The following is a 24,266-nucleotide window of genomic DNA, read 5'->3' on the forward strand; positions in this document are numbered from 1 at the left end:
GTCTCCTCCGCTCGAATATAAGATCCTTGAGAACAGGAACTGGTTTGGACCTTTCTTTGTATACCTAGGGCTTCTAACACAGGGCCTAGCACCGTGATAAATGCTTCCCGACTGACTCACTGACCGATACCTCGAACAACTAGTCTTTAACCCTTGTATATGAGCTTGAAATCAGGTCTCTAGCAGAGTGTCACAGTGATCTGTCTTTGTCCCAAATTGTTTACCAATGACTAGGATAAAGGCACAGATAGTAATAAGACTCATCAAAATTTAAGATGACACAAAATTAGGAGGATCAAGTAATCTGTTAGAAGTCAGGTTGCAAAAATACTTCAATAGGGTAGAAGGCTGAGTCAAATATGCAAAGAGCGGGGCAGCTAGGTGGCGCAGTGGATAGAGTACCAGTCCTGGATTCAGGAGGATCTGAGTTCAAATCTGACCTCAGACACTTAACACTTACTAGCTGCATGACCCTGGGCAAGTCACTTAACCCCAATTGCCTCACCAAAAAAAACAAAAACAAATCTGCAAAGAGGAGATTTGATAGGAATCAATGTCAAATCAAAGGTTCAAAAAAAAAATCAAGGAAAATTGAGGCAAAAAAACCCAATTTGTCTGAAATGGTTCTGGGGATTTTACTGCAGAATTTGGTTCAACAGAAGAAAAAACTTCCCAAATATTAAATCTATCCAAAAGTAAGGCAAGCTACCTCAAGAGGCCAGGGGTTCCTCCTCATTTGAGGTCTCTAGACTTCTTCCCTGGAACATTCAGGTTGCATCCTATTTTCTTTTTTTCCCTTCCACGGAGTAGAAGATGAACATCCCTACTTAACCCACTCCAGTCCAAAGATCACTACCATCAAAATGTTCTTGCTTAAACTCTGACATCTCTCACCCAAAGAACAACAGGATTTTAAAGAACATGGTTTGGTGACAACAGAATTCCAGAGTCTCAAGTAGGCATATAAGCTGAAAAACGATGATGAGGCAACAAGTAAAATAACCATTAAGACTCCAAATGCTTCTGCTACCATCAAAGGGAAGGCTCCGGGCAGTGAGAGTGGTTTATAGCCATCAGAATTTAGAACAACTACCTATCACATTGCTCAGAGTTTCTGAAAGGCAAAAATTGTACTTGAAACATAAATACTAAAAACAGATGCATCTCGCAACTACTATTCCCAGATAAAATACAACGGGTACTAATTTAAGGAAATAGAGATTCCATTTACCAAAGCATAGCGTATTTATGATTTTCAAAAACCCATTTCTAAATAAAATTAAGGCTTTTAAAACTTTCAAGTCGACCACAGGAATTCACACAGGAAGCTCAGTTCTTGGATCACTAACCCAGAATGCTCTTGTATGAACTCCCCTCCAAGAAAACAAAAAATCTTTGAACTTTTGCCAAGAGCTTGTGTCTGGGCTTGTGTCATCCACAAAGTAAACCCAATGTGGTGTGGGAGTGAAGCCTTTGTCATGACTGTTAACGTTTCTAGGAATGAAGAATGAGTTTCTTCAAAAAATAATTTTTCAAGTATCATCACTGCATTAACATTGCTTTGCATTTTAACTACCAAGCGTCATTAACAATTATTTCTGGCTGATTTTTATCAAATGAGTAAAACATGATGACAGTGTTGTCAAAAGCTCAAGAGACCTTGAAAATATATGTTTGTTAAACCTCAAATAATGAATAGAGATCATCCAGAATTTATTTTTAGAAGTATTCAGCTTTTTGAAACTTGTTATCTTTTGTTATTACCTTGCCTTCTTTTCTAAATACATCACAACCCCTTGAGATATGCCTTGAACAAATTCAATTTAATAGACATTTACCAGGCACCAATTAAGTGCCATACATGGTGTTAGGTGCTAGGGATGAGGAGAAAAGCAAACCACCTCCTGTCCTCAAGAAGTTTATACAACACATGGGGGGAACAACATATGCACAGGTAAGTAAGTCAAGCAGGCAATCAACATTTATGAAGCACTTACTGTGTGAATGTAGGAAGCACCAACAACTGGGGGAAATCAGAAAAGGGATCTTGCAGAAAATGGTTCTTGAGATGAGCTTTAAAAGAATTAAGAGTACTGAGCGCCTAATTGTAGTAAGTGCATAAGAAATATACTGAGTGTTATGAGAGTACAGAGAAAAGATATTTTTTTTTAATCTAAAGGGGGGGGGGAGGGCGCTCAGCTAGGTGGTGCAGAGGGTAAAGCACCAGCCCTGAATTCAGGAGGACCTGAGTTCAAAGCTGGCCTCAGATGCCTGACACTTACTAGATGTGTGACCCTGGGCAAGTCACTTAACCCTCAACGCCCTGCAAAAAAAAAAAAAAGAGGGGGCAGAGGTCAAGGAAAACTGAACAGAAGAAGCTGCCTTTGGATTGAGCCTTACAGGATAGGCAGGACTACAAAAGGCAAAGATGGGATGGGAGAAGATGGATTTAGCATAAGCAAAAGGAAGAAAGAGGAATGATAAGGAGTCTATTCAGGCTGAATACAGGGTACATGAATGGGAAGAAGTGAGAAACAACAAGAAAAAATATTGCAAAGGGAGGCTGACTCCCATTTCTGTAGGGCCTTAAAAACAAGGTAAAGGAACCTGAAATTTATTCAGTTAACAAAGGGGAGTCATGAAAGGTTTTCAAGTAAAATAGTGGCATGATGAGAGCTATGCGTAGGGGAAGATAAATATGACATCATATACAGGTTACTCTGGGAAGTCTAGATAAAATGAACTGGAGAAGGAAATCACAAATCACTCCAGTATTTTTTGTTTTGGTTTGGTTTTCTTGGTGAGGCAATTGGGGTTAAGTGACTTGCCCAGGGTCACACAGGCAGTAAGTGTCAAGGGTCTGAGGCCGAATTTGAACTCGGGTCCTCCTGAATCCAGGGCCAGTGCTCTATCGAATGCACCACCTAGCTGCCCCCACTCCAGTATTTTTGCCAAGCAAACCCCAAATGGGGTCACAAAGAGCCAGACACAACTGAAAATGACTCAACAACAACCAAAGTGACCTCAAAGACTAGTTCCCATGGAATGCAATAAATGAAACGGGATTTAGTCAGTGTTTATTAATGTGCCAGACACTGTGCTAAGCACTCAGGATACAAATACAAATATGAGACAATATCTGTCTTCGAGGAGCTTAGTTTTAAGACAATATATGCCAGGGAATGCTGACCAGGGAAGGGAATGAACTGAGAGTTACAGAGATGGTGAATTGGGGCAGCTAGGTGGCAAAGTGGATAAAGCACCAGCCCTGGATTCAGGAGGAACTGAGTTCAAATCCAGCCTCAGACACTTGACACTTACTAGCTGTGTGACCTTGGGCAAGTCACCTAACCCTCACTGCCCCACAAAACAAAACAAGGCACTAAGGAGATGTGCTATCTATGGTAGAGATGGTGAATTGATCCAAAAGGCACTCAACTGACGTGTCCTTTCCAGGAACAATGGTTATACTGGTTTGATCACTGAGCTCAGCACAAGACTTGGAATGAGGAATGCTTCCTAGGGAACATCTAGATAGATACAAAGCATAGTGTGATCTAGTGGTATGGGGCCAGATAGATAGGTAGGATTGTTTGTGCTCATTCACTCACCACTAATCAAGATGGTGGGACAGCTAGGTGGTTCAGTGGATAAAGCACTGGCCCTGAAACTGATAGGATCTGAGTTCAAATCTGACCTCAGACACTTACTAGCTATGTAACCCTGGGCAAGTCACTTAACCCCAATGACCTTAAAACATCTGGGGCCATCTCTAGTCATCCTGATGTATATCTTGCCACTAGACCCAGATGGCTCCAGAGGAGAGAGTGAGGCTGGTGACTTTGCACAACCCTGCCTCACTTAAATCCAATTCACTGCAAGTCATGACATCACGAAGTGATGTCTGTCATGGTCCTCTTCAAGAAGGGAGGGCAGACAAATAACAACAATCAAGATGGCGTAGTGTAGCAGTTCCAAAAAGTTAAGTGGATTAGCTCTCCCATTTACCAGGTATACTTTCCTGCTGTTCCAGGTGGGGTGAAGCAGTTGAAAAGATGGCCAGAGTGAATACAAAGATAGAATATCAAGCATGGTTAGGTTTAGTGGTCTAGGGCCAGCTGTCTTTAGTGCACTGGTTGAGTCTGTGTTCTTTCATTCTAGTATAATCAAATCCAACCCATTAAATATTTTTAATTGGCTACAATGTGCCAAGAATTGTGTTAAGCATTAGGGATAGGGGTAGCTAGGTGGTGCAGTGGATTCCTTGGATTCAGGAGGACCTGAGTTCAAATCCAGCCTCAGACACTTGACACTTAACTAGCTGTGTGACCCTGGGCAAGTCACTTAACCCTCATTGCCCTGCAAAAAAACAAAACAAAAACAAAAGTATTGGGGATATAGCAACTAATAAGGAAGACAGTCCCTGCTCTCAACAGGCTTACAATATAAAGGGAGACACAACACACAAAAGGAGGCGGGAAAGTCAGACACCAGAGGGTATCTTGTTCCATGGGGTTGAAAGCAGGGAGGGCAGCAGATGTAAGATGGAATGAATGATTTGAGAGTCCAGGTGCAGTCCTCTATAAAGGCATTAGGAGGAATTTGGTATGCAGCCCCCAGCCCTCTAGTCAGAGGGAAGAAGAGGCTGAGGGAGTTGATATCAAGCAAGCCTTAAGTTAGCAGCATGGTAGTGAGTGTAGAAGTGATGAGCTTATCCTGGGAGGCACATGTTGTTCCATGGAGTTGAAACCAGGCAGAGCAACAGATACAAAGTGGAGCATATTCACTCACTCACCAATTGAAAGAGAATCAATCAGTCAAATATTTACTACTATAAACCAAAGACATTTAAAAAAAAAAGTCCAAGCTCCCAGAAGCTTATCTTCTAGAGCAAGTAAGACAAGTACATATATAATAAGTATATACAAAATACATACAAAAATAAATACAAGATAATTTATGGTCAAGGCAAGTAGGGAGAATCCAGAAACTGCATGTAGAAGGTGCCAGTTAATTCTAACTGACAGAGATAAGGACTGAAGACAGCCAATGCAAAGGCACAGAGACAAGCAACCGTAGTATTGTAGGATCCTTAATACAGTTGGCAGGTACCATCTAGTTAAACCCCTTTACTTTACAGATGATGAAACAAAGACCCAGAGAAATTATTGTGTTTATCCTTCATTTTCAAAGAGGACCAATGACATCAAAGGGTAATGTCTTGACTTGTCCATGAATTGGATTTAAGTGAGGTAGAGTACACAAAAACATCAGCCTCACTCTCTCTTCCAGAATTACTGAAGTCCAGTGACAAGAAAAAAGTCAAGACAACCAGCAATCGCCCAAGATGAAGTGGGTGACGCGGGTGTCTTCAATGTCTAACCGAGACTTTTCTTCACTGTATCAACTTCCGAGATTAATTTCGTATGAAGGTACTTTAGGAATGGGGGAAGCTAGGTAGCACAGTGGATAGTTCAATCAGGAAGTGGAATCAGGAAGACCTGATTTCAAATCCAGCCCCTGTGATCCTGGAAAAGTCACTTAAACCTGTTTTTCTCAGTTTCCCCATCTTTAAAAATGAGCTGGAGAAGGGAATGGCAAAACACTCAGTATCTTTGCCAAGAAAACCCCAAAAGGGGTCAAGAAGAGTTGGACGTGACTCAAACGACTAAACAACAATAACCTTAGCCTTACTCCCTCTTCATTAAGATAAGAAAGAAGAAATACATATGAGGAAAAAAATATATTTAATCTTTCTTGATAAAATTACTAGATTAAAAATCACTGCTATATATTTATTATACGATCTAGTCATATTATTAAAAGTGAGTAAAAACACCATCAAGTTCCACTTCTTCAACTGTACACACAGCTCATTTCTTCTAGAATTGCAGAATCTTAGAAAGGACCTCAGGACTCATCAGGTCTAAAATCCTACCAAATACAAGAACTGGGAGAACCTCCTATGTCACTTCCCACTACCCCACTTAAAGCAGATTTCTCTTCATAAGTATGTTTTGCTTAGGATGTAAAATGTCTTTGTACCTCTGAGAAGAAATCTATTTAAGATTGCAGAAAATTGGGAAAACGTGGAATACAGGAAGTAAATCAGGGTAGCGTTTAAATTGCTGCAAAGGATAATGCACCAAATGAAACACTCAGAAGCCCACAATCACGAGTCGACCCCATCTTTTCCTTTGAACCAACCTCACCTGAGAGGCGTCAGCTTTGGCTATTTCCGTGGTGGCCCTCAGTACACTGCGAAGATTTTCTCCTTTTTCTTGAAGGAGCAAGTGAGACAATAGAAGAAAAACATGTACAGGAACGTGGGTGGTGATAGGTAGCAATGATTTCACAGAAGACAGCCAATCACATACTGTGGACTCTTCTTTCATTTGTTCAAGGATTCTCCAGGTTGTAAACATTGGATAATACATACTGGTTACAGGGAAAGCAAGCTTGAAGGACATCTGGAAAATAATGACAAAAGCTAATAAAAAATGGGAAGGAGTTTCAGCAGGATATTTATGTTTCAAATTAAATTATTAATGTTATAACCATCATCATGAGGCAGTGAGGAAAGAACTTCACAAAACTTAAAGCACTATTTACATAAGCTAAAACTACAACGAAATTACAGCCTCTCAGAGCCTCAGTTTCTTCATCTCTAAGATGAATATCTGTCATTATCTACCTGACAGATTTGTAATGAGACTGAAAGGAAAGAACGAATAGCTTTAAAGCCCGAATAAATGTCAACATCTAATACTCTTGTTGAAGAGCTCTTCCCCTCCTTCAAAACAAATTTTTTTAATTTTTCTAAAGTTTAGAATTCTAAAAGTCTGGAATTAAACTAAAGGCTAAGTTAGAACAGTGCTCAAAGTTCCTTATCGAGTGGCTAACACAACCATTCCTCATAATTAGAGCTCTACTTACCAAATGAAGTTGAGACCATGATAACTAATTACAAATAATTCTCAAAGGCAAGTCACTTTTATAGGGGAAAAAATAATCATCATCGAAAAAGACACAATTACCTTGAAAGAAAAGCCCTACTTTAAGTTCCTGTCAGGAATCAGCTTATGTTGGAAGGTCTGGTTGAAGCCAACGTTATCATTTGGACATGAAAATAAACAAGTGCTCTGGCTGTATGTTAGGGGAGTAATACGTACATAATTTCTGAAATAGAAAACAGCACAGGAGGTCTACACAAAATTTAGGGAGAAAATTCCACATTAAAGTCATAGTTCCTTCTATGTCCAAATGCCAGTCCAATAAGGTCTAATAATAAAAGAAATCAGTCCTTCCGAATCTCTCTTTAATCCTCTCTCATTATCTCAGAGAACAAATGAAATACAAAAGCACTTTAGAATTTAAATTGCAACAAATGTTTGCATTTTTGTTCTTTTTTTTTCTGGAATGAAGAGAAGTGAAATGCTTTAAGCAATTCTTTCTCGAAAACACTTAAAGAACAATAGATCACTCACTGAAGACAAGTTCCTAATTTGGATAATCTGTGATGTTCTTAGAAATTGGAGGGGCAGCTAGGTGCTGCAGTGGATAGAGCACCGGCCCTGGAGTCAGGAGTACCTGAGTTCAAATCCGGCCTCAGACACTTGACATTTAACTAGCTGTGTGACCCTGGGCAAGTCACTTAACCCCCATTGTCTCACAAAAAAAAAAAAAAAAGAAATTGGAAAAAGTTAAACATTTTTCTTAAAGCCTTTCAAACTTCCATCAATACAGACAGATAACTACAAAATTCAATTATATGCAAAATATTTGATATAACACCATAGAATAATGCCTGTAGTTCTGAATGAAACACCGGAATTCAAGACTCATCATATTTAAATATCAAAGCTCATATTTTTAGAGCTGGTAAGTACCTAACAGGCTATCTTGTCCAACTCCCTTATTAGACAGATGTGGAAACTAAGGCCCAGAGTGACTTGTTGATGGCAACGGAAGTTAGTAACAGGGGAGTCAAAATTTGGAGCCAGGTTCTCTGATTCCAAACCTATGTCCTGATCAGAGCACAGCTGAGGAGAATAAGGGAGAGCTGAGGTTTTAGACAGACATCTCTCATTTACAGAATAGAGATGGTCTGAGCAATTAAAAAAAAAATCTGATTTATGGTATACTTGCCACAAGCAAGCAGGTGCAGATGCCAACAATAAGCATTTAAGCTCAGCTTAAATTTTAACTCGTTAATAAATAAAAGGGTGGCTACAGAAGCCCAATTCAAATAAATTCCCAAGAAATTGGCAGAGTATCATAAGCTGTGCATTTATGGGCCTAACTGCATTGCTTTCTTTAACCCTGCTTCACTAACCATTAAAGAAAAAGTACAACTATTACCCTGAATGAGTCACCGTTCTAATACACCTGATTAAACAAGTGACTTAGCAAATAGGCTCTGGATGGAAGCTTATTCTCAGTAAATATCACTTGTGATTTTAAAATGACCAAAACTGTCAAACATAATGTGTCCTCCTCCTGCTTGCAACGCAGAAATCAATCAATCACTGTTTGATGTTTACTACTGGGGGGGGGGGGGGGGGGGGAGGAGGGAGGGGGGGGGTATAGATAGGGGTAGTGATAGAGGGAGAGAGAGATTGATTGATTTTAAGCTTAAGAGCAGGTTGTTTTCTTGGTAATATTTTCCATTTTCTCCTCACATTACTACTGCAGCCAAAGGTTGATTTTCCCCCACTTTCTGTTTTCCCCTCTCTCACATTACAAATAAACTATGTATTACAAATTCTAAAGATTTATTCTATTAGGATTTAGGAAGCCAAAGTATGTATTCAATTTCTCTCTAATGGCTGACTAATTTCCGCTGCATGCTGGAGCAAGGAATAATAAATGGCTTTATCCCTCTAGTACCTTTAAGCATCTGTGATTAAAGCCACATCCGCCTTTACAGAAAACACAAGGACTGTGATAAGGCCTTGTATTTGTGTAGTTACCTCTCTCCAAGAAGCTTTAACATGCTTTACCTGCATTATCTCGTTTAATCCTCATTCAATCCCTCTAAGAGAAGAAGCTGGGAGGTAAAGCTACATTTCACTAATGGAAAAGGCTAAAGGACAAAAATGGGGGGGGGGGGGGAGACCAGTTGAAAAAAAAAAAAAAAGACTAGTAAAGCTTGGCATAGATCCTGGATCAGAGCTCAATGAACTAAACAGAGATCAGCAAAATGGTAAAAAGAGAGAATGACAATGGATATACCTAAGAGGAGGGAACAACAGCAATACTGCAGGTACTTGCTCAGACAGATGCAACTGTACAGGAAGGGGCTGGAATTCTGGGTAGGAAAGCAAAGAACGACACTCAGCATGAGGACTGGCGTTTCCAGGCCCCTGCCCTCAACCAAGCTGCCGCCCAGTTTGGTTTAAAGCCTGAACTGACTACTGCTAAGAAATGAAATCTCTGCCTGCCAAGTCCCTGATCCCACAGCTGCACTTTGTGGAAGAGAAGCAAAAGTTCATGCATTACCAACTGTTTTTGTTCTTTGGAGCCCTCTTGCTGCACCATCTCCAAGAGGGTCAGAGCCAGCTCTTGCCTAGAGGGGCTGACATCTTCAGCTGAGATACAATCCTCCAAGGCTGTAGATGACAAAATCTGCAGTAGCGGCATCACCAACAGCAGGGATGAGGTTGGGATGTTCTTGGTCCCAGCAGAGGAGAGGAGTTTCAGAGCTATTCACCAAAAAACAATCATTTAAACCGGAAAAAAAAAATCAATATCAGAAAGAGATAAGAAGATACTTACTGTAACAGTCATATATTACCTTTAAGGTCAGGGTCAGGCCAACAACCAAAAGGCAAATACTGCTTGCAAACATTGCAAGTCACCTACTATGCATCATTGAGGAAAAATCTATTATTTTCCTTAAACAGAAAATTCAATCTTAACTCCTATTTGCCATAAAACGTGATGCAAGAGGGGGAAGCTAGGTGGCGCAGTGAATAAAGCATCAGTCCTGGATTCTGGAGAACATGAGTTCAAATTCGGCCTCAGACACTTGATACTTACTAGCTGTGTGACCCTGGACAAGTCACTTAACCCTCACTGCCCCGCCAAAAAACCCCACAAAAAACAAAATAACAACAACAACACACACACACACACAACTATGATGAAAGAACGAGCACTCAATTTAGAATCAAATAATTTGAATTCAAAGCTTATCTCTACTATTCATCACCTATGTGATCTTGGGTAAGTTACTTCATTTAACATAAATTTCCTAATCTAGGGGGCAGCTAGGTGGCGTGGTGGATAAAGCACCAGCCCTGGAATCAGGAGGACCTGAGTTCAAATCCGGCCTCAAACACTTGACACTTACTAGCTGTATGACCTTGGAAAAGTCACTTAACCCCAAATGCCTCACCCCCCCCCAAAAAAAATTCCTAATTTATAAAAACAATGTGACTAGATGATTGACTAACTTCCCTTCTACCTCTAGGTATATAATGCTATCATACTAAACCCAGTCTTCTCAATGGTCACAACCAATAGTGATGATTAAAGTGGTGACCCCTAATATGTAACAGTTCCTTTAATCTAACTATTCATTTATTCAGGTCATTCATTTAACAAATATTTATATCTTACAGAACTAATATATGTAAAACACTGCAGTGCAGTCAAGAGGGGAAAAAAATGTGGAGTCAAAATCCAGGGTTCAAGTCCCAACTTCAGCACTTACAGTGATGCTAGGTAAGTCACAAAATCTGAACCCCAGTTTTCTCATCTGTAAAATGAGGAGATGGGGCTACATATCCCCTACAATCCCCTTGCAAATCTGAAACTGCATGAGCCTGCAATAACAGGAAATAAAGTAAAAACAAGTGAACTTGGACATTCTTAGAGTTTTAAAGCTAACCAACCCTGCTCCCATTTTACAAATGAAGAGGTTGTGATACAAATAGGCTAAGAAGCCTACTTGAGGTTACAGTCAATTAGTGGTAATTCTAAGTAGAGGAAACCAGATGAACAAAGGCATGTGGATGCAAAAAGCAGAGAAGAGCCAGAGAAAAGCTAGTAGTTTGATCTAGTTAGCCTAGGCAAAGAGCCTAGAGAAAGAGCTAGAAAGTTAAGTTGAGGCCAAATCATATACATACACATTTACATAAGTGAGTATAAATAGACATGTATATATGCATATGACCTAGCTCTATATATGCTATGTATCTATAAACATAGAATAAATATTTATAATAAAATATATGCTATATATATTATATATGACATCAATACTTGTCCCTTCATTCAAATATAAGCTTAAAGCTAGTACGGATTATCTCATTTTTTTATTCTATCCTCAGCACTAAACTATAGCTCATACCAGGCACTTAATAAATGCTAATTGACTGACTGATTGACTGACAGATCGATGTGAGGATCACATATAATTCAGCAGCCAACCACTATAAAGAAGCAGAAAGCATCGAAGATGATGTTCCAGAAAGCAATGGCTTACAGCCGTAAGGGTAAGAATAATTTACGCAGAAAAACTCAGTAAAAAATGGAGAAAAACTAGAACCAGTTAATGAAATGAGAGAAATTCCAACATGCTGAAACTGCATAGAAATGCAAACACAGGATTCAAAAGGAAAATTAAAAGGTAAATATGAGAAAACAATCAGAAGAGACTAAACACAGAAAAATTATTTACATTTTAATATAATACCATCCATCATCAGGGGTCATAGAGGGAGTCAAATTATACAAGAGGGCCTAGAAGTAACTTCTGGATGATCTTAAAAGCATAATGACAATGAAGAAGAGAAATACACTTTGGTGGTGGAGGGAGTGGGGAGAGTAGAATGAAAGGTATGGGGAAATTATCTCACATAATCAGCCTTAGCAGGTACAAACCTATACAAAGCTTATTCTCATCTAAACTGGGCAAAGGAGGCAAGACTTCCCACACACTGTTGAGAACAGAAATGTAATTCATAAAAAAGGGGACACCGAAGAGAAAGAGAAATAGGAGAGGAGAGACTAAGAGGGAAGGCTGGTTAATGCAGGAATAAGCATGAAGCAAAACTAATTGGCTGAACAGTTATGGTAAATACTTGTGAAGGAATGTAACTGTGTTATAATAAATGAAGGGGGGGCAGCTAGGTGGCACAGTGGATAGAGCACCGGCCCTGGATTCAGGAGGACCTGAGTTCAAATCCGGCCTCAGACACTTAACACTTACTAGCTGTGTGACCCTGGGCAAGTCACTTAACCCCAATTGCCTCACCCCAAAAAAATAAACAAATAAATGAAGGGGATAGTTTCTAAGAAAACTGGGAAGACTTACAAGAACTGATGCAGAATGAATCAGGAACCAATGTACACAATAACAACGATATTGTAAAGACAAACAACTTTCAAAGACTTGGGCACTCAGACCATCACAAAGACTAATCACAATTCTGGAGGATTTCTGATGAAACATACTGCCCACCTCCTGAGAGAGGGGTGAGGGACTCGTGAGTACCAAATGAGACATATTTTTGGACATGGTCAATGCGGAAATTTGTTTTGCTTAGCTATACGTGTTTGCAACAGGAATTTTGTTTTTCTTTCTTTCTCTATAGAGATGGGGGTAGAGTAGGGGGGGGAAAAGAGAAAAGGCAGGTGGTTATACATTGAAAAATAATAAAATTAAATTTTTTTAAATGTACAAAAGATGGAAGGCCAGGTAAGTCAGGATGAATATAAGAACATAATATGGCACTATAAAAATAGTTTCAGGAATGTTAAGGCTCAGAAAAATTTGAGGCTGTCAAAAGAAGTTAAAAACAATTGCTATTTTCTTAAATATAGTGGGAAAAAAGGGAAGATCAAAGAAGAGATACAGTCTTCATTTGTATTCTATCCTAATAATTAACAACAAAGAGAAATCAGAGCTACTAAATTCATATTTGGCTCCTACTTTCTCTGCCAAGGGAATAATCACTGTTTCATAAATGACAGGAAAAAATGGCTAACAGGAAACCAATACCCATGACAAGTATGAATATCTAAGAAAACACTTACTTGCCCTTGATGAATTCAAGTCACCTGGCCCATATGATGTACTTCCTCAGATGTGAAAAAAACTGGCAGATATTACTGCTAAGCTACTGTCATTAACAAAAGAAAGATTGCAGAAAACAGGAAAAATACCATCAGATTGGAGAAAGAAAAAAAAATTACTCAATTTTCAGAAAAGGGAAGAGAATAGACTATATAAACCGTAGGCTGGTAAACTTGATTTTGATTCTTAAGAAAAATCTACAAGGGATCATTAATAAAAGAATTGGGGAAGGGGCAGCTAGGTGGAGCAGTAGATAAAGCACGGGCCCTGGATTCAGGAGGACCTGAGTTCAAATATGACCTCACATACTTGACACTTACTAGCTGTATGACCCTGGGCAAGTCATTTAACCCTCATTACCCCAGCAAAAAGAAGAAAAAATTTAAAGAAGAAAAAATAAAATAAAGAAATTGGGATTTCGTGGCTTCATTAAGAATAAGCCAAATCAAACTATCCATATTCCCTTTTCTGACACAAACATTTAATTGGCAGAATAAGTAAATGCCACAGACATACTTTGCTTGGATTTTAGCAAGGAATTTGATGATGTTTTTTATTCCATTCCCAATAATAATCTACTTGGATATATTCATAACTCTATGAATAGACAAACTCCAATAGTAGCTATTAGATGTTCAATATTGACATGGTAAGAAATTTCTTGTAGAGTATGACAGAGATATGTTCTTGGCCCTGTGTTTTTAACATCTGTGTCATTAACAAAAGATATTTGATAAGCATTCTACAAACCTTACAATACTAAATAAATTATCATTAACATAATAATTATCATTGGTTAGATTCTTAGGAGGGGGAGGGACATAATAGTTGTTTTCATACATCTGAAGGGCTGTCACATGGAAATAGGATCAGAGTCCTTCTGTTTGGCAACAAATGGCAAAAGCAGGGCCACAGGTGGAAGCTGAAGAGAGGCAATTTTAAGTCTGGCATCAGGAGAAACTTCTTAACAATTACAGCAATCTACAAATGGCATGCAGAGCTCCTTCAAGAGAGCCAAGGAGGCTGAATGATCATGTGGCAGCCACATCACAGTGGGCATTTCTATAGGGTATGGGTTGGCCTCAACAGCCCCTGAGATCCCTTTTAACTCTCAAATTCTGGGATTCATATCTAGCTTCGCTGTTCCCATAACTAGCACAGTGTCTGGCACATAATAAGTACTTAATGAAATCTTTTGCTCTTCTTGAAACACTTGGGAAAGGGCAGAGAAAATGAGAACCAAAATAAGTCACTGTCTTTGGCAATCAGTTGGTTATTTTTTAATTCCTTGATGATACAATAGAAACTTTCAGATGTAGTAAAAGTAACCAGTAATGTCTATTTTTTTTTCTAATAAAGTACAAATGGTTTCTAGAAGTAAGGATTATAAATCTTCCAGATAATCACTGGAGGCCACATGAGTTATTTAAAAACCAGCTATAATGGTTTGAAAACCTCATTTTTAATTCACTGCTATAATCATGGAGGGTTTTTTAAAAATCTGACAATTCAGCAATTTCTTGATTATTCTATCCTTTTCTTATTTTTTCTCCAGTGTACTAAAGAATAATTCTTCCTGACTCTACAAAGCAAAACTATCAGGTTCAACAGCTTCAGGCATGATTCTTTAATTCTGACATGATAATGAGGCAAATATAAATCAAAAGTGCCATTTCAGTAAAGAAAATCAGTCTGCTTGCTGGATAAATTAAATAATGCATCAAGTCATCAGATACCATCAACGAAGCACCAGTGCAAAAGACACACCAGAGGGTTTGCTGACTTTAGAACACTAATAGCAAAGAAATAGAAATCCATTCCTTGTCTGTGGCATATTGATTTAGAAAACTACAATTTAACATTATCTATGTTGTATTGTATTTTTATTGAGTTTGTTAAACATTTCTCAATTACATTTTAATCAGGTTCAGGCTCCGAAGGAGATATTCTTGGTGCTTAAGACACTTCTGCTTTAGGTAACCATGTGTGGCTATTTAAAAAAATACACCTGTTTTATTTTAAATATAAATATATATATAAATAATAAATTATATTTATAATCACTTTTAGATGTACAAAGCACATCAAATACATTATCTCATCTGCTCATCACAATAACCCAGTAAGTAAAATAAGTATCATTCAAATTATTCCCATTTTACTGAAGGAGCAACCAAGGCTCAGGCAACTTAAATCTCTCACTTATGGTCCTACAGCTCAAGTGACAGAGGTGGGGTTCAAATAGAGTTTCTGACAATGAAGTGAACTATTCTTGTAAGGATCCTACCTGCCATGAAATGAAAAATAGAGAGGGACATGGGGTAGAAGACCAAACAGAAGGAAAGCTAATAGAACAAAAGAGCATATGGCCTGAGATTTAATCTGGGCTATGTTAGTTATTACAGTCATTCTATAAAGAAGCAGACACCCAGACTGTCAATGTGTTAAGTTCCTAGAACACAGGTATTTAACTTTTGTACCTGACAAAAGATCAAACACCACTAGTCACACAATACTCTTTGATAAGGATGATTATTTAGCATACATTTATTTATGATACCGCAACAACAAATAATCTGATAGATCCCTAATGACTACCCAGATCATGTAGCATGTAGTATATCCATAATAACTAATGGAAAGTAAAGGATATGTAGCTACCTGCCCTTCTTTGAAGACCTGGAGTAAATAGGTGTAGAACAAAGCATATATTGCTGGATATTGTAATGTATTTAGTTTTGTTTCAAGTGTTTTTTTTCCTCTTTACCTTTTTATTCTATATTATACAGAATGTTCTTTGAGTACAGAAAGGAGAAAGGAGGGGGTGGATATATGAAAGTGATGTAAAAAAGCTATAAATAATTCTTAAAATAAATATAATTAAATTAGTAGATAGGTGGTACCTTTATACTCATTGCCTTTACTCCCTCACATCTAGCTCATTTGCTAATTCTTTTTTCCAGCAGCTTCTGGTCCCAACACTAAGCAGGAACTACTCTACAATGTTATCAAAATTTTCTGTTGCTAAATTCAATGGCCTTTCCTCAGTCTTTTAACTTTCTTGACCTCTTTTTGCAGTATTCCCCTCATCCTGGATATTCTCTTTTCCCTGAGTTTTCACAACATTGCTCTCCTCTGGTTTTCCTACTACCAGTCTGACCATTTTGTCTCAGGCTCCTAAAGTTCTGTTCTAGAACCTCATTTATTTCCCTCTTGAAACACTCTATACACATATGACTACTAAATCCTCATCTCTTGCTTGAGGTCTAGTCCCATATCATCAATTGCTGACTGGAAATTCTGTGTGGATATCTCATAGGTGTCTCAAACTCAACACATACAAACCCAACTCATCTTCCTCCCCAACCCTACCTGTCCCTCTTCCTAACTACCCCATTTTTGTCAAAGACACCAAAAAATGGACAGGGTCTCCCACCACATCTGGGACCATAGCCAATAGTCCTGACCTGCTTTGCCATTGGACTCCCATGAGTCTGTAGGAAAGTGAGGCTGATGACTTTACATAGCCCTGCCTCACTTAAATCCAATTCACTTGCAAGCCAAGACATCACCCTCCTGATGTGATTGGTCCTCTTCCAGAAGGAAAGAACAACAACAACAAGGGCATCAACAACACCTTTCCAGTTATCCGGATTCACAATCTAAGACTCATCTTTAATTCACTACTAATCACTTTCATGTCCAATCAGCTGCAAAGTCCTGGTGCATTTATCTTCAGAACATCTCTCATATCTGTCCCCTTCTCCTTATTCTCACCACAATCACCCCCATTTTACTCTAACTATTGGCACGGCCACCAAATTAGTCTTCATGACTCCAGTCTCTAACCTTGCCAAACTATCCTCCAGACAAGCTACCAAACTGATATGCTTAAAAGCATAAGGTGAACGATTTCATTTCTCTGATCAAGAAGCTTCAGTAGCTCCCTATCACCTCCAGGATAAAATATAAATTCCTTTTATTATGCTTCAAAATCTGATTGCAACTTAGCTTTACAAATTTAAAACTCTTCCTACAATCTTCATTCTAGCCTCCATTTGCTCTTCCCATACATCACATTCCATCCTTTATATGGGCTGTTCTCCCATGCCCAAAATGATTTCCCTCCTCACCAACAATGGGTAGAATCTCTAGCTGCTGTCAAGGAATATCCCAAGTCCATTACCCATCTGAAGAATTTTCTGACTCTCTCAATTACAAATGCTCTTCCCCTCACCAACCTATCCAAAATACTGTGTATATATTTTCTTCCTCCTAATATGGGTCTGCTTTGTTTCCTCCTATTAGAACATAAGCTCCTCCCGAGCAGGGCTTTTTTCATATTTGTCTTCATTTGGACTTGGCATATAATAGGTGCTTAATAAATGCACAGAGAATTGCAAGTGGTTTCTTTTTTTTCTTTTTTTTCTTTTTTTAGTGAGGCAATTGGGGTTAAGTGACTTGCCCAGGGTCACACAGCTAGTAAGTGTTAAGTGTCTGAGACCGGATTTGAACTCAGGTACTCCTGACTCCAGGGCCAGCGCTTTATTCACTGTGCCACCTAGCCGCTCCGGTTTCTTAAAATTAATACCAGAGAAAAGTCCCCACTCCTTCCTGCTTGAAGGGAAAAGCACTCTGGACTGAGGAGTCAGAGGACCTGGCATTCATCCTTGGCGCAGATAATGGGTTAGTGACTATAGCCAAGTCACTTAATTTCCCTAAGATGTTTCTTCATCTGTAAAATAGGGGTGATAATACCGAAATGACATGTTGAGAAATCATGTCGTGGAGAATCAGATCTGCTGATAGATCCAGAAATTAAAGAAGGTGCAATGATGGCCAGCTGGCCTATTTCAAGGATGCTTTTGGGGAAAAAAATACTGGAGAAATGATGAAAGATTTGCAGTTTTGCAAAACAGCATAATTAATTTGGTTTTAAAAGTCATTGAAAAGCCAAGAGAAAAAGAATAAAACATAAACTACCTCTCTTACAGGTTATTGTGAAAGAAGCATATTGTAGGGGGCAGCTAGGTGGTGTAGTAGATAAAGCACCAGCCCAGGATTCAGGAGGACCTGAGTTCAAATCCAGCCTCAGACACTTGACACTTACTAGCTGTGTGACCCTGGGCAAATCACTGAACCTTCATTGCCCCCCCCCCAATATATGAGAAATGGACAGATTGCTGAAATCCATGGAATAACATGAACAACATGGACACACAGTAAGTGCTTAACAAATGCATGCTGACTTGATTATAGCATGACACACTGGCTGTTTAGCTTTTAATGCCTGATATAAACGAACCCCAACTTTTTGGCCTTATTTCACATTATTCTTCCTCCCACACTTTCCTTTCCATCCAAATCTGCCTTCTCTGATCCTCATATACAATGCTTTATTTCCAGTCTCCATGTCTTTGCACAGAATATCTCCCAGGACTGGAATTCACTGCCTTCTCACATCCCTATCTTACAGCATCATTCTTGGGGAGAGGGAAGGGAAGGAGGGAGAAAAATTTGGAACTAGAAATCTTATAAAAACAAATGTTGAAAACTATGTCTACATGTAACTGGAAAGTAATAAAATACTTTTATGACTTAAAAAAAAAGAAGAATCATTCTCTTCTTTCAGGACCCAACTGAAATACCAGCTTCTCCACTCTGCTAATTACCTGAATTGCTAGTGCTCTCCCTTCTACACCATGTTGTAGTTAAGTATTTTGAATTTATTTGTATTTGTTGGCTTTAATATTGAGTCTACAGAGACAGTTGTTGCTTTATGAAAATTTCCCATTACACAAATTCAACTTTATAAAAATAATTCTGAAAGAAAGCCGCATTCCACAAAAACACTCCTGTTAACTTGACTGTACTGTACTCTGCTCTCTCTCTCTCTTCTACTACCCTTCAGCTCTGCTGGGGCTCACCACCTCCTCCTCCCCCACAACAACAGACTCTAAAAAAAACCCTTCGAGTGAAAGCCCTGCCTCTGGATGGGGAACGTGGTTTGAGATCTCCACCACCTTTGTCCATTGTGCTTACCTTCTTGCCAGTCTTCTATCCCTTTCTGTACACAGGCAATCTCCTAATAGTATGCCCCGCTCAGGCACTTAACCCTCCCCCTCTGTGTCCAGCCCCAACATGTCTCCCCCAAACCAATTCCCCACCATGTTTTTTCTCTCTAGACAGACCCCCACATGGCTGGTTCCAGCCCCACCCAGTTCTCACTTCTCTGTTCCTGGTCCCCACAGCGCTCCTGTGTCTTTCAACCACACACCCCCACACATGTGTCCTCGAACTATGTGCCATCCCCTTTCCTCCACATGGACACGACCCCTTTCTGCCTCCCAGCCTCCCTCCCTTCTCCTGCCACCAATGGCAAATTCACACTACATCAAAATCATTTTCCACAGAAGACGAATGTGGAGGTGTGGAGAGCAATCCGCTTACATAAAGCAAGAATTGTCTATATATACTTAACATACACACTTTTTGGATTACATAATAGAACAGAGAGGACAGTTTATTTCATTCCTTGGTTTTACATCCCTAGCATCATGCCTGGCATAGAGTAGACACTTAACAACAACTCATTAAATAGTTAAAAAAAGGCTATGAGGCAGGACTTGCAACTGTGTGACCACTCTGGGCATTACTTAGCTCATCTGTAAAATGAGGGAGCTGTACTAGTTATCTCCCTAGATACCTTCTAGGTCTGAATCTATGCGTCTACAACGTCTGATTTCAAGCTAAGATTAAAAGAACAGTCACACCTGAGGTTTGTGCTTGTTTCCAAAGTTGGAGCCAGACTGAAATCATAAGAAAAGGCCAGAGCTCTTTGCATAGACCATGAAGATTTAATATGCATTTCTCAATGGATTGTTTGCTATTCTTTCTCAACCTTAAATATAATGATGACTATTAACTGTCCAGCTCTTTGCAGGGATATGTCAATGTTAGAATTTAACCTCCAATAAAAAGTGGAAGGACAGGGTCCTCATAACCTCTCCTAAAAAGCACACCTAAAAGGACACCTCTTCCATGAAATCTTACTTGATGTTTTTTTAAATGGAGGAAAGAACATCTTGATATGATCTAAGAGGACTTTATGACTTTATGGAGCTCAAAGGAGCCCATGCTTGTAAAGTGTTTTGTAAACTGTGAGCACAATTTAAACATACGCCATAATTCTGTATACATGTTTAATCATTCCCTCTAGAGCTGATCTCACCCTGGAGGAGATAATTTACTTATCATTGGGGGAAATTTCTGGAAGGAAACTGATCTGGTTGAGGACTAAAGGGTAAAAACCTCACCACCAAACATGCCTCATTCCCTCTATAACCACTGAAACCCCAAGACTCCATTGGTCTCTGCCTCGACCGTCACCCAGGATCAGAGACTCATTTTTCCTGTGGCTACAAGTGGCTGCTTTATTTTTGCATCTGCCTCAAATCTGACATGATCCTTTTGAACAAAGCAGGTTTGATAAGTGTTTGTTGACTGCTGTCGTCACAGGAGAGTATGAGGAAAGAGTTTTGTCAGCCTTTAGGTGCTTTACAAAGGTGAACTAGGGCAGCTAGGTAGTGCAATGGAGAGAGTGCCCTGACTGAAGTCATCTTCCTGAGTTCAAATCCAGCCTCAGATACTTACTAGCTGTGTGATTCTGGGCAAGTCACTTTACTCTGTTTGCCTCAGGTTCCTCATCTGTAAAATGAACTGGAGAAGGAAATGGCAAACTACTCCCTTATCTTTACCAAAGAACACCCCAAATGAGGTCACAAAGAGTCAGACATGATTGAAAAATAACTAAACAACAACAAATGCAAACTATCATAATAAAGATTTTACTATGGTATGCCAAGGTAAGAAGGGAATATGGAATGGGCCTTTCATTTCATTGTAGGTGAAGAAATTTCTCCTAGTAATCCAAGTAGATACCTTCTCTACAATTTACATTCTTACAAAGTTGCTGAGGAAACTAAGGTCAAGAGACTTAGCCAAGAGGACAGAGACAGTAGACTCCATGCCAGGCACAGGAATTTAACCAAGGGCTTACCTGGCTTTGCAGCCAGCTCTCTATCCATTACCCTAGGCAAGAATAAGCTATATTTAAAGGTAATGTACAAGAAAAGGTCTAAGAGAGAAAATGAAAAACGGCCATTCTCTGATGAAATAGAAAAAGACAGTGCAATATTTGTGCTAAGCGTCACACTATATTCACAGTTTTCTCAGGGGGAGTTCTTACCTAGATTTAAGATTGGCTTCTGCTCACTTGTAGGTGTCTGTAGGATAAGTAGACTGACTCCAATTATGGCTTGTTCCACAGGAAATCCCTAAGAAAAAAAAGAAGAAAAAATCTTTAAAACTTTTGAAAAATCCTTAGTATTATATCACACACACTGCAAATATGCATAATATTCCCAGCACATTCAACACCATAGATTAAAAATGTAGCATGAAGGACTTTATAAAATTACTACAACGTCAAACACATACACACACATTTTAGAAGCAGTTGCTTGGCACAATCCCAACTTGAGTTCAAATCCATCTTCAGATACTTACTGTGTGAACTGGTGAAGCTAGGTGGCACAGTGGAGAGAACACTGGCCCTAGAGTCAGGAGGACCAGAGTTCAAATCCAGCCTCACACACTTGACACTACAAGCTGTGTCACTTAACCCAATTGCCTCAAACATCCAGGACCATCTCCCGTCATCCTAATGTATATCTTTGCCACTGATCCCAGATGGCTCTGGAGGAGAGAGTGAGGCTGGTGACTTTGCACAGCTCTGCCTCACTTAAGTCCAATTCACTACAAGTCATGACATCACCTCCCAATATCATGGTCCTCTTCGAGAACTAAGGACAACAATAACTGTGTGAACCTGAGCAAGTAATTTAACAACTCTAACTTGGTTTCTTCATCTGTAAAATGGGAAGAGTGATAATAGCACACCTATCTCTCTGGGTGGTTATGCAAATAAAATTAAATATTTGCATAGTATTTTGCAAACCTTTAGGCGCTATATAAATGAAGGCTATTATCATTATTACATCAATCCTTGAGTCAATATATTACACATGTGTATATTCAAAATATTGTAACTATCTTGATATTTGACAATGGTAATCTATACTTACTACCTGCACATTGTCTTCATGATTTCTGAGATAGACCCATTTAATAAATAACAGCTTTCAATTAAAAAAAAAAATTTCTTTCAGGTCAACTCTGTTCCCTAAGAAAGTTCCCTCTCGGGGCAGCTAGGTGGCACAGTGGATAGAGCACTGGTCCTGGATTAAGGAGGACCTGAGTTCAAATCTGGCCTCAGGCACTTAACACTTACTAGCTGTGTGACCCTGGGCAAGTCACTTAACCCCAATTGCCTCACTAAAAAAAAAAAAAAGTTCCCCCTCCCCCCTAAAAAAAACCCCTTCAAACAATGCCATACAAGGATCAACTGAAGTAACTGTAAAGATCTGAGGACACCTAATGTGGATATAATATGAATCTTCAAATCCTTCATAAGACCATATATTTAGAATGAGAAAGGAGCTAAGGGCTCATCTGGACTAAACATTGAGCACAATTTTAAATATGAGGAGTCTGATGCCAAGAGAAGTTGAATGATTTCCCCAAGATTACAGGCAGAGCCAGGATTCAAATCCAGAGATCCTGGGAGTCAGCATGGTACAAAGAAAAGTATGCCTGTGAGAAAATAATTATTAATAATGGATTTCTAGGAGAAACCCTGACATTAGTTTTAGCTGCTCTCTCCCCCTCACCAGAAACCAGCCTGGGATGAGCCTTCAGCTTAACAAAAAGGAGTGCAAAATGGTTCTTTTGATGAGCTAGAGGAAGAAGCACACCTGGATGGTTGGAATTTGATCTCTAGACCACCCCGCCCCCCAAGTCATGTCAATCAATGGAGCTGAAAGATGCTAACCAATTAGCTTAGTATGGTGGCCCGCCTCTACCAATAAGAGAAGAAAAAGACTGGGGCACAAGGGGCTTGCTCTCTTCTTCCATGGACTTCCTTTTACTCTCCACACACCTGTGACTAGTGGGGAAATCAGGGAGACACGCGATCAATACTTTAATAATGTGTGATATTAATTAATAATAAATGGTTACTGGGGCAGCTAGGTGGCGCAGTGGCTAAAGAACTGGCCCTAGATTCAGGAGGACCTGAGTTCAAACCCGACCTCAGACACTTGACACTTAACTAGTTGTGTGACCTTGGGCAAATCACTTAACCCCAATTGCCTCACCAAAAACAAAGCAAAAAACAATAATAAATGCTTACTGCCAAAACTGGCAATAGTCATTAATATATAATTTAGTAATATTTTAGAGAACCCAGTCTAACCCCCAATAATTTAAAAAACACACGCCAGATCTGGAATCAGAAGTACCGGGTTTAAAATCAGCCTCCAAAACTTTGCTCTTTGTGTGAAGTTGGGCCAGCCTTTAAACTCCTCGTCTATAACCCATATACCTCGTGCATAACCTATACCAAATTGCTTGCCTCCTCAGTAAGGAGAGGAGGGAAGGAAAGGCAGGAGAGAATTTGGAACACAACATTTTTAAAAGAACAAATATTAAAAATTGTTTTTACATGTAACTGGGGAAAAATAAAACATTAAAGAAAAAATAAAGAAAAAAAATTGTCCATGTGTCTCAATTTCATCATAAGTTATTTAAAAATGAAGGGAGTTAAATTAAATGACCTCTGAAGTTTCTTCTAGCTCTAGGTCAGTGAGGAAGAATAGCTCCCCTCAAGGAATTTTCCTCCTGAACTGAAAGTTAAATCAGGAATAAAACTGACCAATTGAGGCTGAACCTCAATTTGTCATCTGTAAAGTGAAGTGTTCCGATTATATGATCTCTAAATCTTTGATCCAAAGAACCTCTGATTACAAATCCAGGGTTCTTTTTCCATTTACAAAGTGTCTATATTTGAAGGGCTGTTGTGTTGAAAAAGGATAACACTTAAGCTGGGTCCCAGAGGGCAGTAGAAGATCAAGTGGCAATGGCCCTGGAGACAGATTTCACCTCATTATAAGGAAGACTTTACTAACAATTGGAAGTGTCCAAAACAGAATGGGCTGTCTCCAAAGGTAATGAGTTCCCCATCCCTAAAAATCATTCATCAGGGGCAGGATGACCAACTCTC

General features: G+C 39.2%; 1 protein-coding gene across 1 annotated transcript in view; it reads right to left on the bottom strand.

Moving 5' to 3' along the window:
• The window catches only part of FOCAD (focadhesin), a 380,224-nt gene that overhangs the window by 232,952 nt on the left and 123,006 nt on the right, over positions 1-24,266 (bottom strand). Inside the window, exons 9-11 of the mRNA XM_043979236.1 lie at positions 21,333-21,420; positions 9,502-9,704; positions 6,213-6,470 (exon numbers count right to left, since the gene is read on the bottom strand). Of these exons, the coding sequence (XP_043835171.1) occupies positions 6,213-6,470; positions 9,502-9,704; positions 21,333-21,420 (549 nt within the window). The remainder of the gene's footprint in view (positions 1-6,212; positions 6,471-9,501; positions 9,705-21,332; positions 21,421-24,266) is intronic.

Source organism: Dromiciops gliroides, chromosome 1, assembly GCF_019393635.1.
Source record: "Dromiciops gliroides isolate mDroGli1 chromosome 1, mDroGli1.pri, whole genome shotgun sequence".
Lineage (NCBI taxonomy): Eukaryota > Metazoa > Chordata > Mammalia > Microbiotheria > Microbiotheriidae > Dromiciops > Dromiciops gliroides.